Here is a 26,047-nt window from a genome sequence, read left to right as displayed (position 1 = left end):
AAAAAATAGCGGCATTAAAAATCAACATATTTGAGCAATAGATTCAAAAGCAGCACGGGTCCGCATTGGACCAGAAAAAACAGAAGTATAAAACATTAAATTGAATTAAAAGATCAAATCAAACCAAAAAAGAATAATTGGTTCAATTTTGGTTTGAAATTTATAATTATTTTTATTTTAATTTGGTTTCTAATCCATTCAACAACCATGGTCAACCGAATCGAAGAGATACTATAAATATATAACTCGAACATGCGGGCTACTTTTTGACAGATTCAAGAGAAAGCAGAAACAAATGAGTTCACATGCGCGGTATGGGAATAAGGATCCTCCAAAATTGGCATAACACTGACATAAACCGCCCAAAATTTTCTCTTGGCTTGCATATTAGAACTTTTTTTTTTCTCAAAAAGGAAGTTTGGATCTAACCGCAAATGGGGTATACAGGCATTTATCTCATAATTCACTCACCAACTGAACCCACGTAGGTCAAAAAAATCAACACACTACGCAGGTCAGCCTGCAGTGAACCCAGGTTGAGCATACAATGAGGGTGGGGGAAGCAGTTCGGATATTACAACCCCCATGGAAAAATTTTGTACTGACCTCATTTCAACCCTATTCTCAAACATCACTGCGAGCCCTGCCATTGCCCTGCAAATAGAAATAAGGGCTCAATACCAGCAGCCGGGAGGAACATCCGCAGAGACTCACCAGCAGCCGCATGACCCCAAAATTGACGCTTGGTACACCGGCACCAATTTCTGACAAAATCTACACTAGCTCTTTTTCTAGTAGTTATGATACTTGATGTAACTTATGAAACAACAGATTGTGTTTTGCAAGACGATAAATGTCTGTAAATTTCGCTTTCACAGCATGTATAAGCATCACAATCATATACGAGGCAATTTACTCTTATTGCCACCATAATGTAGGCTCCCGGGAAGCAAATCTGATCCCATCCTCACACTTGATGTGGTGAGTAGGCAAGATTGCCCCTTTTCATGTGCTTAACCTTTCTCTTTTTCTTTATAATGCGTACAAAGGAAACAAGAGTCATGTCGTCATCATCTTCTAGACCTGAAACCTGGTTAGGACCAGGCTCGTCTCCAGTTATCAACCTTTTGGGCCTATCTTGCTGACAAACACCAGAAGGTTCCTCATTTAAGGAAGCATTGATCATGTCTACTGTTGCCGAGTTCTTTTCACTAACATCAACCTTGCCACATGCCTCAACCTCTCCACTATTCATGGTTGTGGATAATGAGGAATCCCAAAAAGGTGATGAATGATCTTGCACAGGTCTGATGCATTTATTCCTTTTCTTTGATGATGGTTTTGTCATCCTAATATTCTTTAATGTCAAAGCATCTCTACCAATAGTATCAGCCCCTTTAAGTTTGTCTCTTTTGGAATGTCGCTTGTGAGTCTCTTCCTTCTTTGTAAGATCCCCACCAAATGTCTCAACCTCTTCACCATTTGTCATCAACATAGATGAATCTGGACAAGGTGGTGAATGATCTTTTATTGGTTCTGTAGATTCATTCGTTTTAGAACATGAATTGGTTGCAGTTTTCTTCATTAAAATAAAACCATCACCCCCAAGTTTCTCGAGTTCACCACATCTCCTCCTTGAAGTTTGTCTATGAGCCATTTTTTTCCTTCTAGCATCATCCTTGCCACATGCCTCAACCTCTCCACTATTCACAGTTGCTGGTAATGATGAATCCCCACAAGGTGATGAATGCTCTTGCACAGGTCTTGTGCATTTATTCCTCTTCTTTGAAGATGGTTTTCTTATCCTCGTATTCTTTAATGTCAAATCATCTCTACCAATGGTATCAGCTCCTTGAAGTTTGTCTCTTTCAGAATGTTGTTGGCGGGCCTCTTCCTTCTTTGTAATATCCCCATCAAATGCCTCAATGCCCTCAACTTGTTCACCATTGGATATCATTAAAGCTGTAGAGTCTGGACAAAATAAAGGAGGATCGTTCATCTTTGAATGCAATGTAGTTGCACTCTTCTTCATAACATCATAACAAAAAGATGTCCCAGCCTGATCATATTCAGTCACTATTGGGACATACTCAGACCAGAATTGGGCTGCTTTTCTTGGCCTCTTGGATCTGGTCCTCTTTGGAACATTTCTAGAATCCAATCACAGGGCAACAAAAAATAATTAATTAATTAGAAAAAAATTTAGATAATGAACTTTGAAATCACATGCAAGCATAATATTAGGCATTGGCTATCACATGTTCAATAAGGTGCAGAGACTGGAGAAGACAACTTACTCAAAAGCTGTACATTCCGATTTCAGCATTCGTCTGCAGAACAAAATTCAGCAAAAAGCAAAAGAAGCAGTCATCACTAACTAAATTCACAAAAAAAAAATGCTAATAAAAATAAGAATTAAAAAATTAGAGACTTCCAACAACATACAGAGATTTCTTTTTTCGTCTTGCACAAGGATTTGTATTTTCAGGCGGAGAAATTGAATCAAGTGCTGGCAGTGGAAGGAAATCATTAGGACCAAGAGCAGGTCGTTCTGACTCCCGATCTACAAAATTGGATATGAGAGCAGCTTTTCTAATTTTTCTTGCTTGTTGAAGTGAAGTCACTTCATGTGGAAACAGCTTCTTCCATCTCCTGGTCATATGGAAAAGAGGCAGCAGAAATGAAGTTCAACTGAACTAGTTTAGGCAATAAGAACACCACAATGTTATAAAGCATTTAATATTATTAGACAAAATATATTCATTCACACAAATCATTATACCTAAGACACTGACTATCGGTGCGTGGAGGCACACATTTGGCAACCTTAGACCAGCAATGGGCATATTGTGTGCATGCTGCAATTAACCTTGAATCCTCTTCTTCAGTCCAAACTCCATCCACATTCAAAGATGGATTTAAAGTATTGACCCATCTGCGATCAGAAACAGCAACTTATAACCCATACTGCATCAAAAATCAATGCAACAGTAATCTGTGGTACCTTTCTCTACATTGTGGTGGACCTCGACCAGGCACAAATGCAGCAATTTTATTCCAGGTTTTGGGCCCCAAAAGCATCACCGCAATGGTCAAGCATTTGTCTTCATGTTGAGTCCACACCCCCTTCCTTTTTGGATGAAGTGATTTTTTCCATCTTAATTTCAGAAGACCCCAATACAGTATCAATTAGTTAATCAATAAAGCACACAGCCTAAAATAAAGAAGCATCTAAGAACAGGTATCATGCAAATTAGTCCTGAAAAAATAAACAAAAACAAACATAAATAATGAAAATGAAACAGGGAGTAATCCATCAAAGTCTTGCATAATCTGTCAAGATTACCAATCAAAGAAATCATACTCTCAAAAGTAATTAATTCTTCAGGAGCACTAAGAACAGTAGGCATTAGAATGTCCTTGATAAACAAAGAACACTCTAGATATCCTTAATAGATAACAAGTTGAGTTGTACTAGAACAAGAACAAAAGCTGAAGAGAATTGGAAGTTATGAACCATTCAAACCAAACCACTGTCTTGAAGATGAACAACCGATCACATTAAAGTCTCTTCATCCAACATTCAGAAACATATTTTAGATGCAAAAGAAAATTGCCAATTTTACTCGGCCCAAAAAAACCAGATGAAGACAAAACACGAGTATGCACCTGCAATATTCTGGCCTTCAATAGGCAAGTTTCAAGCTATAGAACCCTGCCAGAAAGGACCAATCCAGAAAGGCTAAGAAAGGAAAGTCAAATCCATTAAGGTGTGGATCAAGCGGTGTTCAACTAAAATTTGAACTTCTCAAGCTTTTAGTATTTTTGCATCCAATTAATTTGCAGAAAAAACAAATTCATTTATTGATAGAGACAATAAATGACCACATTATCCTAATGGCTTTGATTTTAGAAAATGGAAGCGTTTCTCCCAGTCTTTTTTTTAGGGAAAAAAAAAAAAAACAAGGCTGGACCACCAGACGTTGACACTACCAGCTTTTTCAAGCTCTAAGAAGGTCATATCCAAGTGTCTCAATATAACAGAAACACAGAATTTCCTTCTTTAACCACAGGAGGCCTCTCTAGCCCTTTGGTCCCTGTCTCCTTTTTGGCAACAAAGGAGGGAATAGAGGGCAGGAAAGGAAACAATATATTTGAACACCATATACATGCCCCTAAGTGCAACTGTACACCCAACGCCAATAATCAAAATGTCCACCAAATGGTCATGCTCACACAGCATATCGGGACCACTCTCTTCTCATTATTATGAACATAGAATATAATACATTAGATTAAGAATGCTTTCCAAAAGGTAGGTCATGCACCACATTTATTTTTTCGAGCAAGAGGAAAACAAATATGTAGCACCTACTTTTGCAATGAATTTATAATGCAGCAATAAGCATTCTCCCAATATATATGTATACACCTTAAACAATGAAATGGGTTTGGTCACTCAAATGATGGCAGCAGAGTCTTTCCATGCTAGGAAATGTCTTCTAATCAAAGCATTTGAAATTCAAAGTAGTGATGACAATTTTATAGATACAATCATACAAATAATAATATGTTTTCACAGGAAAGGTAAACTGAAATTAAAATATTCAATCAGAATATTTCCAGCAAACCCAATCTCACACTACCTAAAAATTTTAACTTCAAAACGATACCCTTCCTGCCCCACCTTCTTCCATTATCCCCAACTTCATCAAGTCAGCAAGGCAACATCCAAAATCTGATGACAACCAGTAAAAACACTCCACACATGAAAAGTTATATCAATCAAAATGCCACTCAACATGTTAAAAAGAACCTAAGTCAAAATTTTGTAACACTAGTAACCAAACTAATAGACTTGAAATCTCTAACCTTAATAGAAGTTATAAAACTAATCTTTCTTAGGCATGTGGGTAATAAATGTACAATTAATGCTCCTTCTGATGAAACCATTCGCCAAAAACTCGTCACACACTTTAATGAGTTCACATTTTGCAATATCCTAGTATCCCTAAAAAAATACCATGGTAAAACTGTGAGGCACAAAAGCCTTCAACTTCTCCGTCTCAACCATGCTTCCTCATTTTTCTTGAATGGTTTCTCCAACCACTACTCTTTGTCCTCAGAAATCAGACACCAACCCAAGCCCTCAATATTAGATCTAAAATAATCCTAGAAATAAGGAGTTCCATAAAAATTGGTAATATTCTTGGCAATTAAACTCCAGGCCCTTAATTACCATACGAAAAAATTCTCCAGCACTAAACAATTTTTTTTCCAATTCCTACCACTGGCCACCCTGTGAAAAAATACTATTATTGCAATTCCTGTAATTCAGCCACTTCACCCTAGTTTTTGGCCTTTTTGTAGTCTCCTCTCTCAAAATGTTATCCCCAAATTTATTCATTAACAAAATTATTCTACTAACCAGATCCTGAAAGAATTGTTCCTCTATCCAATCTAACCAGTAAATTTCTAATTAAATGTCTCTGTTCTTGATTCACACAAGACCAATTACCAAACACCTTTGCATTCCAGGATTTGCACTCCGGAAAGCCATCTCCTTGAAATATGGGATCAGGATCTGAGATCCCAAAGATGCTGGATTGGTCAGGCCGATGGAAGTCGTTGGCGGTCTGATCACTACCCTCTGTTCTTTCGGAAGTGTCAACGACTCCTGATGCTGTATCTTTAACAACTTTTAACTTCTCTTTCTCTCTCTCTCTCTCTCTCTCTCTCTCTATATATATATATATATATATATATATAATTCACACCTCTACAATTCACTCTTCCCACCAAACTTTAACTGAATCACTAAAAGCAACATAAAACTCACCACATTTTCTTCAAATCCACGAGAAACGAAACCTCATCTAACATGACTAGACTCAAGGACAACTAGACAATGATCAGAAACCACTTTACCAAGGATATCCCAAGTCAAACTATGAAAAGCCATATTTTGTAGTGGATGAGACAGCAATCTGAGTCATGCAGGACAGTGTCATGGATTTGCTGACAAGGAAGAAATTAGGAGAATTGGGGAGAGGAGGGAAGAGGAAAAACAAGAAAAATAAGGAAATAAAAAAAGAGGATGAAAAAGGAAATACAATTGGGAGAAAGAACACTGTTAGATTATTTTAGTAATTAGGTTGTGTGAATTGGGGGCATTTTTGTCCTTATACTTTATTATTAATAATATATAAGAGGGCAGACCTGGTGCTGTAAGTACTCGCCAGGAAACTGCCACTCAGTTTCTTTTTCTCCTCCTCTTCTCTCCTTTCAAAGCTCTATTCAGGAGGACCGAGGTTCCAGTCTTGTTGCCCGCATTTATTATGTGGTGCTTAAAAAAATTATTGTGTTCTCTATCATGAGTGTTATTTATACATCTCCACGCGCTGTCAGGCTGCACATGTGGGAGAGTCTTAAAGCTTCATATAGATTGTTGCCCACAACCTAACAGCTTAAGCTTCTAGATAAAAGTGATAAACTACATGGTATTAGAGCATTGATCTCCTTCAAGTCTGATTTATCTGAATTGGTTTTAATATTCTATTTTCGTTTTTTACTCATCCTCCATTAATTGGTCCTCAAATCTGACTTTTTGGTTGGTTTGAGAGTCATTTAAGGACACCACCCTTCCCCCCAGGGTTAGGTTGTGCAGCATCCTTGGCAGGAAGCTGTGTGCTTTCATAGTTGTTTGCTGATGAGAAGTCAGTTATACTCTTTCTACTATGCTGCTGCTCCTTCTCGTGACAAGTCAGCCATGGGTACTACCTCTAACCATAGTAGTAACGAGGACGAGGTCTGGATAGTGGTCATGGCAGTGGTTATGTATTACAAGGAGTTCGTCACGGCAATTCTCGCATTTGCACACATTGTGGCAAGGAAAATCGTATCATTGATTGCTGTTGGGATCTCTCTTTTTTTTCTTTGGATTATAAAAGAAGGTATATTAGATTGAAAAAGAGAAGTTACAACCTAAGGAGACAAGAGGTCCACCTGAAAAAATCAAACAGAAACAAAACAAAAAATAACAATAAAGAAGAAAATTAAAAAATAACAAATAAAAATGAAAAATAAAAAATAACCGAAAAGTACTCCTAACCAAGAAATTTTAAATCCCTTTCCATCATAATTCACTGAGCACTTTAAATTTGTAAGCTCCCTCTGACTCTTCTTCACCTTACACTAACCCCCATCAAAGCGCACTTCAATTCCACCAGCATCACACATTTCCAAATCCAATTTATCCATTATATCTAGGGCTTCTAAATCCTTCCTAGAAATCACCTCCACCAGTGTAGGTAAAATTCCATCATTGCACTGCATTTTATTATCCAACCCATCATTCTCAAATATAGGAACCCCCTCCAATTCTTCCATCAGGGCAGGTAACATATGATAGATCCCCAAGAACATCACAGGAATCAGAAACATATCCATATTGTTCCCGAATCTCATCCAACAGCAAACTACCACCACATTCAAACTCCCTGATGCATCACTCTTGTTATCTGAAAAATCTCCCCATTTCTTACGCTTCTTTTCTTTGCTAACTCCATCACTTGCTATATCCTTCATCTTAGCAAGTGTATCGTCCACAATGCTCAACTCTCCTGCAGAATCTCTCCTTATAATCTTTTGCTTTATCCCACTGGAATGCTCTCTTTCTGCTTCAAAAAATTTCTTCATTTCCGCACCCATCATTGCAGCCTTTCAACGAGCATACACCTCAGGACCCTTAGATTTTACAGAATTAGATCCTGAAACACCAGATTTCCTTCCCAATCCAGCTTCTTCTTTTTATTAATCCTGTTAATCCCTCTGCAAAACCAGAATCAACAGCCAATCTTTATTATCATCACTTTCTTCACAAACTGAATTCAAAACCAAATTAAAATCATCCTGATTACACTCTGAATGTTGATCCATTCTATTCTTATTTTGGGGATTTGGGGGAAGATTTTGTATTTCATTAACATCTTGCTCAATATCCACCTCTCCAGTATGTAAATTTTGACTAGGAGAAATGGGCTTGTTCAGGGACAGCGTCGTGCAAGGGAAGGGAGCAAACACCCATATCCTTGCCCTGGGCCTTTTAAGAAACGAGGCCCATCTGTGAAGCCCCCTTTTATAAGAGGCTTCTTTCGAATCCAGAGGAAGGCCCAAAGGATTCTTGTCAACACACTAAGCCTGTTCTATTAAATGGTCCAACTTTGTTAAAAACAAAACCCTGCCTTTCTCACAAACTTGGCCCAAATCCAGGATGACTCCCAGATGACCAAGCCCAGACTTCACTCCCATTGTCCCCTTTCATGGCCCTAGATATCTCTGCAAGATTAGCAATGACCACCGGAACCTAGTTCGCTGCATCTTATGGACAGTCACCTCCGATTGAGCAGCCTTATAATCTGATAACGGCACCCCTGATTCCTTGGATCACAGATCATCCCTGCAACTACGACACAATTTTTATGATTGTGAACTACTTGAGCAGCCTTCACCTATCATTCCTTCCATCCACCTTACACCACAATCTAGGTTACTGAAGTGCTTGCAACGCCTGCTCCTTCAAAACAGTGATGAATTTCCTTCGCAAAGCTTCACCATCCAATTCCTTTTACACCTCCAGGAATAAACACCAAGAAAATCTTACCTTTCTCCCTCGGCCCTAATTCCAAAAATTTCCCACCTTCATCCATCTAATCATCGTCTAGCAATGGAAGTTTGCTTGCAAATGCTTCTGGAGCCCCTTTCCAACTGAATGGAAGTAAATAAACCATCATTGAGCCAGGCAATTGTCTCCTTCATGAATTTAACCCACCTACTTAGAGAAACGTTATTCTCAAGCATGCACAGTAAAGAGGTCTCCCCTTCCTTTTCCAATCTCATATCAAAGGGTTTTCCTCCAATCTGCACCAAGCGCTGTAACACAGCTTCTTGCTAACACAACCATGTTCGTGTTTGTGCAAGGGTGAGAGTTGTTATGTGAGAGAAATAGAGACTCATCCTTCAAAGGCTTAAAAAGGCCTAAAGCCTTCCACAAAGCAAGTTCCGGCAATGGAGGCTACACAGCTACACTGTGTAGCGATGGCTAGGGTTTGAAGGCCGTGACCTCTAGCAATGGCTAGGGTTTGAAGGCTGCGACCTCTAGCGATGGCTAGGGTTTGAAGGACATCTGTTTCTTGCTGTTTGGGATCTCTTTGGGAAACCAGATCTAGCAAATAATTCTCTTGCAAAGGGTGATTCTACTATTGAAACTTCAAATGCACCTATCCGCTCCACTAGAGTTTAAAACATAATCCACTAGAGACGAGTCCAATAATCTTTTTTGCATGGTTCAACAACTCCAAATTCAATCTTCTGTTTTTACTGCTACTATGATCCATTCAGGTACAACTAGGATTTTTTCCTCTTCATCCTCCTCACCTTGCGTTATGGATTTTGGTGCCTCCTCTCATATGACAGATGGTCCCAATTTGTTTTGAGTCCTTGAACCCCACTACTTTCCACTAAGGTTACTCTTGCTAATGGTTCAGTTACACCAGTTTCAAGTTCTAGCAATATTCTCTCTATTCCTTTTATTCCACTTTTTTGTGTTATATGTGCCAAAATTTCCATCAGACCTACTATTAGTCAATTAACTAAGTCTCATCATTGTTTTATGAACATTTCCCCTTCTCATTGTGTTATTCAAGATCTCCAAAAGAAGAAGAATATTGGTGGCTTGAGAAGAATGGCCTATACTATTTTGATGTGTGTTAAGGTGTGTGCAAGTCTTGCCATACAACTTCCTCATGTTTACTCATGGTGTTTCTCTTGCTCACTGGTAAATTTGGGTCATCCATCCCTTCAAAAACTACAAGAACTTTTCCCTATGTTCAAATTCGTTTCTCATTTTGAGTGCTGTGTGTGTCAATTGGGAAAGCATATTAGGAACATCTTTTCCATCTCAAGTCGAATCTTGTAGTAAATCATTGTTTTCTCTTATTTGCTCAGATATTTGAGGTCCATGTAGAGTCAATAATTTGACTAGTCATCAATATTTTGTGACCCTTGTGGATGATTTTTCACATATGACCTAGATCTATTTGTTAAAAGATAGGCCAAAATTTTTTAATTTATTTACTCAATTCAACCAAGAAATTAAAACTTAGTTTGGCATCGGTATCCAAATTTTTCAAGTTAGTAATGCACTTGAACTTGTTCAAAATGAGCTTTAGCCTTTTTGCTTGGCCAAAGGGTTTATTCATCAAACATCATGTATGCGTAATCCTAAGCAAAATGAAGTAGCTTAACGGAAAAATAGACACATACTTGACATAGCACGGTCCATACTCCATATGCATGTTCCTAAAACCTTTTGGACTAAAGTTTTTCTTATAGGTTGTTTTATGCTCAACAAAATGCCCTCAAGTGTTCTAGCGAGACATTCCCTTTTCAATCGTGTACCCAAAAACATCCATATTCTCCATTGTGCCTCGTGTCTATGGGACCTCTTGGTAACCAACTCTGATACCATGTTAGAATACCACTTCACCTAAAAGCTTGAGTTGTTAGGTTGTAGACCAACAATGTATCAAGCCTTAACAGTTATAATCCTCATGCTCATAGGAAATATGTTAGTGCAAGTGTCACCTTTTTTAGGGGACACCCTATTTCTCCATTTTTGGGTCCATCAACAATTTATGGTCCCCCCTCTTGTGTTGATTCTCCTATTGCTATCCTTATCCCTATAAAGAAATTTTTTGCCCCTCTTTCAAATTCATCAGCTAGTGATCCAAAGAAACAATTTATGAACGACGAAAAGCAAGCACAGAAATCACTATAACCATGCAAGCACCTCCATTACCCATCACTATTTTGACTTCTGGTTATGGAGATCCATCCCAAAGTGACAGATTTGCCCATTGCTCGTCAAGAAGGCACTCAAACATGTGCTCAGCAATCCTCAAGTCTTATCCTATTGCTCATTATGTTTTAGTTCTTCACCTTCCTAATCCTCTGTGTTCTTTTGCCTCATCCATTTCCTTTGTTTCCATCCCTTCCTTGCATTTTGAAGCCTTTGCTAACCCTGGGCGGAAGCATACAATGGATGTAGAAATGGATGCCTTGACCTTTCGAGGGGCATGGTACTTGGTGGATCCTCCTCTTAGTAAAGAGTTGGTTAGATGTCATTGGGTCTACACCATCAAACATCTTCCTAATGGCTCTATCAAACGGCTAAGGCTCGGTTGGTTAGCCAGGGCAGCGCCCAAACATATGGTATTAATTATTTTAATACCTTCTCTCTTGTTGCTCGACTAAATTCTGTTCATGTATTGATCTCATTGGCAATTAATTTTGATTGGACCTTAGTTGAATGTGAAGAATGCCTTCTTGTTACCTTGGAGATTTTCAAGAACCGGTATACATGGAGCAACCTTCTGGGTATATTGCTCGGGGAGAGGATTAAAAGGTTGCATAAGGCAATAATGGACTTGAGCAGTCTCCTCGAGCCTGGTTTGACAAATTTAGTGTTGCAATCTTTGCATTTGGATTTATCCAATGCCACTATTGATCATTTGTTTTTTGCTTGCAAAAGGAGATAGATATGGTACTTATAGTAGATTATGGTTTAATGATATCATCATTATTGGCAAGGACCAAAGCAGGAGTACTGATGTTAAGAAGTGGCTTCAAGCAAAATCTCAAAATAAGGACTTGGGCATTTTGTGTTACTTTCTTGGTATTGATATTGTACAATGTAAGAAAGGGTTTTTGACTTTTTGAGTTTGATCCCTGTTTTGATGCTGACAAACCATAAGTATCTTATGCGTGTATTTAGTGCTTGAGCAGGCTTAATATTTTAGAATGCACATAAGGTAAAGGGAAATGGAAGCCATGAGACGCTTAAAAGCTCGTATCAACCTGGCACATTCCACAAAGATTGAAGAGCACAGAAAAGAAGACATATTTTATTTGAATTGTAAATGCATTTGGTCTGTAATAATGCATATCATGCATGATGGGATTGAAAGCTCAAACACAGGACCATAGACTGACCTTAGGGAACCTAAATTTGCATGGAAAACCCTTTACTCATATTTTCAAATTCATACACATAGGGTTGATAAGTTCCAAGGTCAAAACAGGGCTAAATCTTAAGTTTTAATTGACCTCGGTTGATCAGCCCTTTCATAGTTATATTCACCTCAGTCGACCAATCATGCCTAAAGGGCAAAAACGCATTTTCACTAAGACCAGTTGATTGAACCTTAAATGTGCTTCATAAGCTCAGCCGACCGGCCTTAGTACTCGGCCAATTTGCATAGCCTGACCAACCGACCTTTGTAGAACAAAAATGCCCCAGCCAATCGGCCTTCAAGCCCGGCCGACCATTTCTCGGTAATTTGCATATTGCCTATGGCCAGCCGACCGGCATCTTGCATAGTCAACTGAACCCCTCAGAAAAATTTGAATTTTGCCTTAGGACGGTCGACCGGCACACTCCCCAGCCGACCAAACCTCTCAGGTTGGTCAGATTTTTCAGCGCTAAACGTTGTTAATTTTTTAATTAAATTTTTCTAAAATGACGAGCGTGTCCCTAACGGTCAAAATTCTTGGCTGCTCTATATATAGCCCACTCCAAAGCATGATTAAGTATGAGATTAGCTTAGAAACTCTCTGAAAAATATTTTGTGCTATTATTTTTTATACTCCCACATACACAAGCTTACACTCATTCTCTTTCTCATACTCTTTGTTCAATCATCTTAAAATGAGAGCATTGATTCTCATTCTTCATTTGCAAATTGTTGCACTTGAAGATTGATTGAATATTCTTGTGGGCATTCATTACATTATTTAGCAAGCTTACACTCTCACTCATTCATTGAATTTAAAAATCCTTTTGGGAGTAGGCTTTGACTTTTTCCCAGATTATTTTATTGATAAATATTTTTTGGGAAAACTCCTCATAGCTTGTGATTCTTTGTGCACATTCATTGCAAGAATCAAAAGTTTATCTTGTGTTTATTGCAAAAATATTTTTGTGAAGCTAATCTCTAACTTCTCCCATACTTTATCTTTGAAAAATATTTTTGGAGATATTATTTGAGTTATTTAGATCTTTGATATCTCTCGTACTTTATCTTTGAAAAATATTTTTGGAGATATTATTTGAGTTATTTAGATCTTTGATATACACTTAGTGAATATTTCATATTTGAATCAAAGATCATTTTCATCATCATCTCTCACACTATTTCACAAATATACTTTTGAGAGATAAATTACATATACTCTAGAGCATAATTTCCCATTATACAAGAGTACATTGAGCTTCATTTTGTATCTCTTCTTTTGTAGAAGCATTCATATTTGTACGCAAATTTTTCATATCTTTGTATTCCAGGCGTGGCCTGAAGAGGAAGACTCCGCCCTGTAAGGAGAACCGTTTGGCTCAGCCCAGTTAATTGAGCTAGGAAGGCACCATCCTGTAAGGTGTAATCGGTTTGGCTTAGTCCGGTAAGTAAGCTAGGGAGACTCCGCCCTATAAGAAGAAATGGTTTGGCTTCGGCCGTAAGTGAGCTGGGGAGACTCCGCCCCGCAAGGAGTAGTGTAAACGATGTCACTCCGCCCGGTTAAGTGAGCATTTAGTGGAATCCTGAAGTAAGTTGACTTGAGACGGGGACGTAGGCATGATTGGCCAAACCTCAGTAAAAATATTATGTCATTCTCTCTTTCCCTACGCTATTTATTTTTCGCACTTGTATGCTAATATTTGATTTGTTGTGAATGTTATATCTGTTTTAAATATTCGCATACTTGATTGTTTGGGAATTGGAGATTGCTTAGAGAAGACTCTAGGTTGCAATATACTGATTATGGTTTTGAAATTAGGGAAAAGGTGACCTAGATTTTTAAATACCCAATTCAACCCCCATCTTGGGATTACACCATTCCTGTCAAGGTTGAATCTATTTTAGTAAAAATATGCTCCAGACTTGCTAAGTGAGACTAGTTTGTTGGGAGCCAAACCAGCTGATACTCCTATAGGTCCCAATGTGAAGTTTTCTAGGAATGATGGACCAGACTTTGAAGACAAACATCAACATAAGCAGTTGGTTGGAAAGTTGATATGCTTGATTGTCACTAGCCTTGACATATCTTTTGCAGTGGGGGCGGTGAGTCAATTTATGAAAAATTCCAAAAAACCACACTAGAATGTTGTCTGTAGGATTTTGTAGCATCTCAAAGGCTCTCCTAGCAAAGGTTTCATATGTAAATGTAATCAAAATTATGAGAATGTGGAATACTCTAATGCAAATTGGGTTGGATCTGTTGATGATCAAAGGTCTATTAATGGACATTGTACATTTGTGGGAGGTAATCTTGTTACTTGCCATACCAAGAAACAAACTACTATAGCAAGATCTAGTGCTGAAGTGGAATTTCATGTTATGGCTCATATGGTTAGTAAGCTTATGTGGCTGAAGTCTTATATGTCAAAGATAGGATTCTTGGTAGTGAAGCCAATAGATATGTTTTGTCATAATCAAGCTGCCATTTATATTGCTAGCAATCCAATGGTTCATAAGAGGACAAAGCATATAAAAGTTTACTGTCATTTTGTGAGGGATGTTGTGTTGATGAAGGTCATAGGGACTCTCTTTGTCAAACTTGTCAATCAGTTAGGCAATGTTTCTACCAAGCCTTTACTTAAGCCTACCTTGTCTAATGTTTGTTACAAGCTGCAGTTAGGTGATATTTATTCGCCCCCAGCTTGAGAGGAGGTGGGGTTTAGAAGAGAATATGTTATTTTAGTAATTGGGTTGAGTGAATGGAGATATTTTCGTCCTTAATACTCTATTATTAATAATAATATATAAGAGGGCAAACCTGAAGCTTCATGTACTCTCCAAAAAACTACCACTCATTTTCCTTTCTCTTCCTCTCTTCTTATCCTCTTCTCGTCTTTCGTTCTCCTCTTCTCTCCTCCATCTCTAACTTTACAACAAACACACATTCAATTCTAAATTAAAATTCACCTATAACTACCTCTTACATGGCTTATAAGAAGCCTATAATACAAGAAAATAGACATGTAGACAAGATACCTAACACCTTAGCGACAGCACTACCCGGGTCAATATTTGTCATTTACGGCTAGGAGTACTTGGCTATCAAAATGTTGCTTGCCTATTGCATCTTAGTAGGACAAAGATACTCAAAGGAAGTGATACTCTGAGTGTGTCTTTCCTGCCAATAGTGCTCGAATCCCACCTTTGATCCATGGAGCAATTCTTAGATAGCAAGCACCTTACCCCTAAAGATAGATGAAAAAACACACCCCTAAAATACAAAAATATTACAAACAAGCCCCCAAAACACATAATCATACTACAAGAATGTACACATATAATTAACAACTAATTAACTAAGCATAAATGGGTTTAAAACCGAACAATTAGTTGACCTTATTCTTTGAAATTAGCCTCCAAAGTGGGTCAAAATGATCCATCCAAATATCCCCTTCCCATCCTACATTAATCTATCCTTTTGGAAAGAAATCAACTCCATCGGGTTGAGGGAAGTACCAAGGAGTCCATCACTATGAATAGAATCATCTCACTACATAAGAAAGAAACCAATGATACACTTCAATTTGGTGAGTAGAAGAGCTCGAGATGGCATCAACTCATACTTTTTGTTAGAGGGAATAATAATTTTCATATCCATTATGCTTGACCCTCCTATCAAATAACTAGGAAGGATATCACATTGCATTGTCACCACAAATGAACCAATATTGAAGGTAAGCAAGCAGCAATCATGGACCTTCAAGTTGATATTGTTCAGCCAAGAAATTTTGTATGGATCCTTCCAAATTTAACTTCCTCATAGAAACTATACCTATACAACTACCAAAAGTACAAAAGCTACTTATGACAATCACCTAAGTTTGAAAGATGCTAGTTTGTCTTTAGACTTCTTTTTCTCTAACCTTGTGGAGAGAGAGCATATGTCAAAGTACTAAACAAATTTTAATGTTGCCATCATCATCTAACTCACTTGGGATTTATGTTCAGCTTGTACTATTTGAATGCTCTCATTATCATATCATCTTCTCTTTTTGCAATAGCCATGACTTGATTAGGACATTATGCAGCTCAATGCCCAAAGCCTTGACATTTGATTCACTCGCATAACTCCACAAGTAATCTTCTCAAATCAAAGGGTTGACGTAGCGCTAGGAGGACTCCAATGCATTTTCCTCAATCTAAGTAACATGTACTGTACTGCATCCCCAACTATAGTGAGATGACATGCAGCAAGCTTGAAGGCAAGAACTGGCTTCACCCTTTTCCTCTAACAAACTATCATCACACCCTCTTCCTATTCTATGTCAGCACGAGTAGCCAAATGATAGAACCTACTAGTGCACTCTGTCACTGTCTTTTCTTCTAGCCTCATTCATGTCATATCACCCAAAAATAGTACACCAAAGAATACACCTACTTATCAAATTCATAAGGAGAACCATCACCAGTAAAATCTGAAAATCATTGCTTGATTCCCTTGCTCAAATGATAATTTTGACCTTCATGCAACTCAAAGCATGAAGGACGGCAGCTATATTACTTTCCTGTTTGGTAGGAAAATCAATGGGCCTTTAACCCAAGGCTTTGTGCATTCCCGTTCAATTTTGATTCATCCAAACATAACTTCCTAGTCTCATTCATACCATACCATGAAAAATAGTACTCCAAAAAATACATCCAATCATCAAATTCATCAAGAGAACCATCACCATTAAAATTGAAAAATTCTAGCTTAATTCCCTAACTCAAAATGATCATTTCAGCCTTCACACAACTAAAAGCATGAGTGACAACAGCTATACCACTTAGGAAAATTGATGCTCCTTTTACCCAAGGCTGCAACTTTTTAGCAGTTAGCCAATTCAAAACATTGGCAATAGTCTCCAAGACATTCTCATGTTTTTTCCCCTACCAAACAATAGTTACAGTATCTATGCATGTATGTATGCTGCAATTATTTATCACCAAGAAACTTAAACACAAGTACCAACAATTCTCAGTTTATGTATGCAAAACCATTGACCTTATTTCCAATTTCTCAAGAAATTTATTCAATTCACCTTTAATCTTGAATATCATGCAGAAATTAAATAATTTCACTTAGAAAACTCACAACTTGCAGCAATTGATTGATTCTTGATGCTGGTTGTCACATTTTCTAGCTTTTTGTACCAAATTATTGCACTTGCTTACAGAATACCATCTCCACAATCAAAATATCGCACTGCAGATCAACATATCATTGAAATACACAAAATCTCCTGGGGAATTTCCAGGCGCATCAGCTTTTACTTTCTGATGATCAAACTCTAGGCAGGGGCAGATCTAGGTATAGTGATTGCAATGGTGGTGAAGTGATGAGAAAGCACAGGAAGTCAGGTTTAAGAGGAATGAGGGCTGCAGACTTACACTGATACATAGGGCCACACGTGGTCAGAAGGCGACAAATTTTGGGAGAGGGGCTAATTTGCAGTTTCTATTTTTAACGGTAGTGGCAATGTTATCAAATCATACTTGGGCAGTGGTCTATAAAAATGAAGGCAATGTGAACAGTTGCAGATGATTTTTTTTTTTATAAATTGTGGGTGTATGATACAGTTGTCAAGAGATTCATACCATCAATCAATCCCAAATGACAAGCACATATGTACAACAAACAAAATACAAAAGCATATTGAAATTTCAACAAATATGCATAGATAATGTCGCTAATTGGAATGGCGCTGGCCTTTGAAGCAAGGTCTGTAGGTCCAAATCCTACCATGATCTATTTTACGCAAACAAGTATTCATACAAAAGAAAAAGCTAGCCATATACAAAAAAAATATACCATAAACTATCCATTCCACCTCTATGTGTCATCTTAAAAAAAAAAAAAAACAGATATCAAATAGCCATCTCATAGAAAAAACAAAATAAACTAAACTCTAATGTCTAAACTATATATAGACTACTAAGAAATTTCTAATTTGCATCATCATTCATCATCATCTCATTCCCCTAGTTCAAGGTCATCATCTTCATTGTCTAACACAATCATCTCTTCTTGTTCCTCTACCTCTTTTCCTATCTCATCATCAATCATCAATCATCTCGACGTCATCTTCTTCAACATTTTTTTCTTTCCCCTACAACCAAATCTCATTTTCCTTGCTCCTACATAATTATATGACATTATAAAATTATAAATTATGACAATATTATTTTTAAAACTCCACTAATAAACTAATTACTTAAAAAGAGTAGTGAATATAAAGTCTTAGTCATACAACTCTTACCTCTCTATTTCTTTTCTTTCTACGTTCAATTCCTCCACTAGCTTCAAAACGCTCATTGACATCCATGCATGAAATGTCTTCTAGTACACAAGGGCCTTCCTTTTCAATGATAGTCATCATCCAATTCCATGTCCAATAAACAAATCGATTCATAAGTCTCACCATTTCATTGCCTCCTCACTTGCCTTGGCACTAGTTCAATGTAATATTTTACAAAGACAAGAGCATTTAATCTTTGTTGTTTCAATCAATTCCTTTTTCTGGGGTGGACATGGTCAAATGACTCCTCTCACATCTCTTCACATTAGACATAGGGCTAAAGCCTCATATTGTAAGCCTTTGAAGATCCTTGCACTATCTCCATATATCTCCCACCATAAATCTATATATACGATAAAAAAAAGAAGGAACAAACATCATTATATTTATGCTTATGAACTAAAAAAAAATAACTAAAAATTGAAAAGAATATAAAAAATTGAATACAAGATTGTTTCTTGTCTCTTGTTAAGGGTAGTCATGCTTAAACCCAACATCCCTTCAGCTTTTTTGAACTTCTCCAATCGTTGATCAATGTTGATCCTTGTTTCAACATCTAGATACATTCTTTTAATTGTGCTGTATAAACCAACTTTGACTTCCATGTCCGCATAAAGCCATCAATATATTAGATCCTACAAGAAAAAAATGTAATAAAGATAAATGAATACATAATAGGCTCATATAATATGTTACCAAATCTATTAAGTTTTTAGACAAAGCAACTCAACTTGGATTAAGGAAATATCCAACTGTGCGAAGTGGCATATGGAGTTGCAAACATGGTCTTAAAGTTCCATCAAATTGTCAAACTTTCCATAAAAATTTTTCAGTTTCCATCACCCTCAAAATTGAAATGGCAGTCGATTTCCATCTTTCGTAATTTTTGTTGAAATTTCAACGAATCATTCGAAATTTATCAAAATCTCGAATGTTTAGCGAAACTTGTTGAAATTCTAATTATAGAATGAAATTTCTTCAAAATTCAAATAAAAAATTTAGGAGTGAAGTGAAATTTCAATCTTAATTTATTTTATTTTATTTTTATCGAAACAAAAGATTATTACGAGGGCCTTTGAAATTATATGAAAAATTAAACTTACAACAACATTACATTTACCCATTCATGTCTAAATTATCATTATTTATATTAAATAATATTTATATGGCTTATGAATTTCATTTGTATTAGCTGAATATGTTTAATGCACATTATCTTACAAATATGTTTGATACAAATTATATTACAACTTTTCCACCTCATACAAAACATAGATATATTTAACTTGTAATATATTAGTTTTAAAACTTACATTATTATATCTATTAACCATGTCTAATGTTTCATAAAAAAATTCCAAGCTTTGCTACTGGTTTCCATTATTTTTTTAAAATCAAAATCGAAATTTCCATCAAAATTTCAATGCTTTTGGAGCTTCAAAATTTTAGTCAAATGGAAATTTAATATCTTGGTTGCAAATCCCATCTCATATCAATGATGTTCCAAATACAATCATACTTGGTCTTTTGATAATTAAAGGTTTGGGCAATTTGTTCCATTGCTCTATCCATTGCCTCATATGTATACCCCATTTCCGGTTTGGCATCACCATCAACAAGCCTAAAAAATTTCACAAGTAAGCTCGCACATTTCAAATAATTTCCAAAATTTACTATCATATATTAATATGGTCTCCACTTTCTTAGCCTCCAACCTCAAAGCATAGTGACACTTGGCCCATTCTTCCAATGCAAACATGGCTCAAAGAGAAAGCTTGTTTCATCAAGACTCTTCAATGTAAGTAAAAATGTAGCAAACCTTGTGACCCAGCTCTCCTCAATTCTTTCTTTCTAGGGAACTCCCTAAACATATTAAGCATCCATATGTGTCGGTAAATGAAGACATGCACATCCAATGTCATGCAATATTAAGTCATTGAAATGGGCTGCACATGGAGACCAATGTATATGTTTCCTCTTCTCCATTAACAACTCACCTGCACCTACATAATCAGAAACACTATCCAACACCACTTGAACCACATTTTCCCCTCCAATATCTTCCACCAATGAGTCAAGGAATTCATATAACTTATAAGCATCTTTCAGCAAACTTGAAGTGTAATGATTTAAGAAAAAATAGGGCCAATAGGACTAATAACAAGAAAATTTGTAAGATGCCATTGTTTTTTGTCAGTCCATCCATTTGACATCAAAGTAAATCTCGTATTTGCCCATCCTTTTTCTATATTTTTACATAATTGCTTTGACAGTTTCAACATCTATTTTCAAAAAGCTCACTCTAGCCTCATGATAAGCTGGAAACTTCAATCCTTTTCCACATTCCCCAACCATCTTCATCATTGATGCAAATAATGGACTCTTCACCAAGTTAAACAGTACAGCATGTTCATATAAAAACCGGCAAATGCTTTGAACCACCGACTCCCCATGTTTCACCATTGCATTCAAGGTTTGTTGTTTAAACCTTTTTTCCTAAGTCCTTTAACCTTAGTTACAAAAGCATTCATGTTGCCTCTTCTTTGTCCTCCCATAACTTGAACTTCTTTTTCTTCTCCAATCTGCTCTTGAAAATTTTCTTTTTCATTGTCAACATCCTTGTGTTTTATTCCTTCAAAAATTTCCCCTCACCCCTTTCAAACACTTCTTGCAAGGAGTTAGTTATCATGATTCTCCACAAAATGATGCTTCATTCTAATTGATAATAAAAGAAGATATATTAAGGAAGAGAATGTACAATCATAACGAGGATACTAAATCCTCAAAAATGAAAATAAAAAACAAAAGCAAAAACTCAAAAAGAAAAAAAGAATAATAAAACAATAAAAAAGGAAAAAATCTGCTTTGATCAACCAAGGAAACCCCTCATTAATTCCTTTCCATCACAGCTCACCAAATACTTCAAATCACTAAATTCCCTCTAACCCTTCTCACCTTGGATTTGCATTTCCTCCTTGATCAGACAACATAAGGCCCAAGTCATCCAACAAACATTGATTTTCAATGTCCTTCCTAAAAATTTCTCCTTGAACTAGAGTAGGTATAATTCCATCCTTAAAACTTTTGTTCATATTTAGGGACATCCTCTTCAAATATATTAATACCCTCTAAACCTTCTAAAGGAAGAGGCAACACAAAAGATAAATCCCGGAGGCGATCTATGGAAGAATCGGAAGAATATCCATACTGATCCCAAATATGATCCAAAAGTAGAACTTTTTCGCATTCAAAATATCTACTCCCTATGTTGTTGTCATCCAAAACATCTCTCAATCTCTTACTTTCCTTTTCCTCAATTTAGATCCGTCACCGATTGGCTCTTCCACTATACTTAAAACACCTTTAGAATCCCTTTTAATAATTTTATGTGTTTTCTCACAAGACAATTCTCACTTATATTCATTACATTTCCTCCCTTCAAAACCCATTTGCACTTCCTTTCGATGAACATAAACGTTTCCACTCCTCGAGTTATCCAACTGACTCCCTTACCAACTATATTTCCCACTAAACCAAAATTCAATATTGGTTTTCAAACTCACAAGAACTAAAACTCTTAAAAACAAACTTCCCATTACATCCCTAGAGCCTCCCCTATTATCATTTCCCCCCAGCCAAGGATAAGCATCATACCTTCCTACTTTTGTCGCCAACTCTTTACTTTTGTCAGAGCATCCCTCCTCATGACCACCAAGGATGTTATTCGAAGAGGAGCACAAACTAGGGCCAATCAAATCAACTTGTACTTCATTTGAAGATGAACAAAGTTCATCTTGCTTCTACTCTCAAGGATGGTTGAGTCCCATAACCTCACAAATTGTGGTCAGAAAGGCTTCCTTATGGTAACAGATTTGTAGTGACTTTTGAACCAGCCCAATTAATTGGCACGTTTGCACATCTGTAGCAACTTTCTCACTACCTAACTTAGGTCATAAGACTGTACTTGGGCCTCCTTAATCAATAAGCCTAGTGTTACGGTCCCATATTGGATGTGTACTAGGGAGATCTTGGGCTTATAAGGATGGTTTGGACTCCAACTATGTGAGGTGTCGTTTATAGGACAAATCCGTGAGGCCAGTGCGCCAAAGCAGACAATACCTCACTAGAGTTGGGTCCAGGACCATCACATTTGGTACTAGAGCTATCTTGAGGGTACTATCATGTGGGTGGATCCTACATAGTGGTGTAAGCCACTCTGACGAGGGCGTCAAAGATCGGATGGGAGAGCCTATCACGATACCACATTGGATGTGTACTAGAGAGATCTTGGGCTTATAAGGATGGTTTGGACTCCAACTATGTGAGGCGCCTTTTATAGGACAAATCCATGAGGCCAGTGGGTCAAAGCAAACAATGCCTCACCGGAGTTGGGTCCAAGAATATTACACCCAGCAAAGAGTTTAAGAGAATTTTGTCATTTTCAAATAGCAGGCCCAAGTCTATGTTGATAGACAATAAGCTAGGCCCAACGGACTCTTTAACTTCATCATCCCGTCTTCCACGCAAGAAACCCTAGTCTCTTTGATCTCAATTGCTTCAGCCGAAAACATTGTCCTTAACTTAGTTAATCAGTTGTGTGTGGTTGACTAAATGAACTCCTCTTGCAATCTACCCCAACAACAAGCATATATTACCTCCAACACACACTTAGAAATTTATCAACCTCCACCATCACCTACACTTTCGAAAACAACCTAACCCTGTGAGTGATTTTTGTAAATCTTCATACTATCTGCTCCATTAGAGATTGACCAACAATAGCTCTCCAAAGCAACAAAAGCATCGCCGAATCAAGACCACCCATCCCCCTTCAACCCTTCAAGAACAAAATGGAGTACCTTTTACCCCTCCATCCATGCCCTATTTCCATGAACTTCCTTGTCCAAGTCACATGAATCCCCATCCAGTAATCAACATATCCAAGGTCTTAAATTACAATTTTGACTCAAATTTTGAAGCTCCAAAATTATGGAAATCTCAATAAAACCTTCAATTTCAATGTCAATTTCGATTTTGATTTGAAAAAATAATGGAAATCAAAAGTAAAGCATGGTATTGTTTTATGAAACTTTAAAGATGGTTAATAGACATAACAATGTAAGTTTTAAAAATAGTATATTACAAGTTAAATACATCTACGTTGTGTATAAAGAGGAAAAATTGTAATATAATGTGTATCAAAGATATTTGTAAGATAATGTGCATTAAACATATTTAGTTAATACAAATGAAATTCATAATTCATCAAAATATTATTTATTATACAAATACTGATAATTTAGACTTGATGGTTAGATAAAATTATGTAAGTTTATTTTACATCTATGTTGTGTATGAGGAGGAAAAGTGGTAATATAATGTGTATCAAAATATTTGTATGATAATGTGCATTAAACATATTTAGTTAATCCAAATGAAATTCATAAATCATTTAAATAGTATTTAACTATTTATTATACAAATAATGATAGTTTAGACTTGAATGGTTAGATAAAATGTTGTAAGTTTATTTTTTTATATAATTTCAAAAGCACTCGTAATAATTTTTTTGTTTCAAAAAAAAATTAAGAGAAAATTTTCATTGTGTTCCTATATCTCTCATTTGAATTCCGAGGAAATTTCATCATATAGTTCATCATTTTGATAGGTTTTTCTAAAATTTCGAGATCTCGATAAATTTCGGATGAGTTGTTGCAATTTCGACGGAAATTATATAAGATGGGAATTGATTGCAATTCCGATTTTGAGGGTGATGGAAACTGCAAATTTTGACGAAAATTTTGACAATCTTGTGGAAATTTAAGACCATGAACATAACCCACCAAAAATCTCCAAAAGCCCTTGCTCAACCTACCAGCAAGAGACAAGAACCCTATGAAAACCATGAAGCTGCAACTCAAGACAGTTGTACCCACTGATTGCAGTTCCAATTCTTCTCAAGAACAAACAAAGATCCAACCTTGCCTCCCTTATCCAATCTCAAATTAAAGTACTTCCCTTCGATCTAGATAGAACAAACTTCAACCACCAAATCTAACTAGTCACAATATATCAAACAAAACAGAGATGTTCGAGGAGAGGGCCTTGCACAAGAGAGAAAACCATCACGTGTGTTCTCACTCTTCTTTTTTCCACTTCATTCTAATTATTTCACCCCATCTTTCACGCCCACAATAATTGCACTTCGAGTGCATTCTATTATCACTGATTCAAGAACAATGATCCCATGTAGCATCTTCACTCTTCCCATTCGAAACTCTTTTTTCCAGGCTTAGCGCTTGAAGTAGAAGCCATATTCTCATAATCCAACACTCAAATAAGCACAAACTTTTCAATTCAATTTTTAATTTTCAATTTTCAACCTACAAATAAAAATGAAGAACACATCAAAAAGAGCAAGAAACAATTAAAGAAATATAACATAATCCTGTATTGCTATGACTCTGTAATCAATAATAGTATAATGAAAAATTGAATATTATAAAATTTCATTGAGCCTATTATAATATTCTATTAGGCGCTGAATAGTTTACACAAATATTGAGCAATAGTAACATTTAACAAACAAAAAAAATCGTGTATGCATTTTAAAAAAAAAAAAATTAAGGGGGTCAATCAAGCAAAAAACTAATGAAAACTAAACTCTATGGATTTTAAGACAGTTTTAAGAGAATGTATCATGAAAAAAACCAACAGTAGTTTAAGATTTATTGTGTTTGATTAAAAAAAATATATCCTTTTTAATGCATTGGCTTTCTCTAACAACTAAAATAGGAGGAAGAAGTAAATTAAAAATACAAACAAAATTGATTAAAATATAAGAATGAGAAAAAAAAAAAGGCAACTAAGGTCTTTAAGTTATAAACCTACCCTAAAGTAGTCAATGGTACAGTGCTTTTCTTCTCAAAGCCCAGGTCTAGTTCCCTTCTCCACTGTCGAGACTTTGGCTTCTTCAATGGCAGAAACAGAGCAGGGAAAAAAAACAAAAACAAAAAAAAAACCTCCAGAACAGATGAAGAGGAAACTCTTGTGGTTTTTCTTCTCTGGCAAAGAAGAAGCAGAATAGAAGAGAAACGGCTGGTTTTTCTTCAATGGCAGAAACAGAGCAGAAATAAAGGTAGAAGGAAAGCAGAAGGGTGGAGAAGGGAATACCAAAGGACTCTTTTCTTTTCCCTTCTGGGACACAAGTCTTGTAAATGGCACAAGTAAATCATGCAAAAAAAAATTAAAATGGTTTTAAAACAGCTGGATCTGGACGTGACCCAAGAGATCCAAATGGCATCAATGCGATTTGTTTCAATTCATTGATTCACTTCTCCTTTGATTCAGGTGTTCATTTGATTCTCCATGCTATTCAACTTGTTTTCCCTTCTACTTGATTCAAATCGTATGATTCGAATCATGAAAAATCAATCAATTCTAACAACTACACTAGGAAAAAAATATTCATGAAGGGTGCAACATAGATGGAACTGATCAAAAGTGGGGATAAAAGGTTGTGGTTGAAGTAATGGAAGAAAAAGATTGTGCTGGTTCAAAGGAAATACAGAGAATGAGGCGAAAATATTAGAAGAGGAAGAAAAGGTGGATTAATGTTGGCTCTGATACCAAATGAAG

The 26,047-nt window shown here is 36.5% G+C and overlaps 1 protein-coding gene across 1 annotated transcript in view; it reads right to left on the bottom strand.

Annotated features, from left to right (window-relative positions):
- Nucleotides 1-210: 210 nt before the first annotated feature.
- The window catches only part of LOC131146820 (uncharacterized), an 88,589-nt gene continuing 62,752 nt past the window's right edge, over nucleotides 211-26,047 (bottom strand). The window contains exons 6-10 of the mRNA XM_058096616.1: nucleotides 3,005-3,157; nucleotides 2,783-2,935; nucleotides 2,446-2,652; nucleotides 2,298-2,330; nucleotides 211-2,150 (exon numbers count right to left, since the gene is read on the bottom strand). Of these exons, the coding sequence (XP_057952599.1) occupies nucleotides 968-2,150; nucleotides 2,298-2,330; nucleotides 2,446-2,652; nucleotides 2,783-2,935; nucleotides 3,005-3,157 (1,729 nt within the window). The 3' untranslated portion in view covers nucleotides 211-967. The remainder of the gene's footprint in view (nucleotides 2,151-2,297; nucleotides 2,331-2,445; nucleotides 2,653-2,782; nucleotides 2,936-3,004; nucleotides 3,158-26,047) is intronic.

This window comes from Malania oleifera, chromosome 13 (assembly GCF_029873635.1).
Source record: "Malania oleifera isolate guangnan ecotype guangnan chromosome 13, ASM2987363v1, whole genome shotgun sequence".
NCBI classification, from domain to species: Eukaryota; Viridiplantae; Streptophyta; class Magnoliopsida; order Santalales; family Ximeniaceae; genus Malania; species Malania oleifera.
Note: the sequence above shows the minus strand (reverse complement) of the source record. Positions and strands in the feature narration are given on the sequence as shown.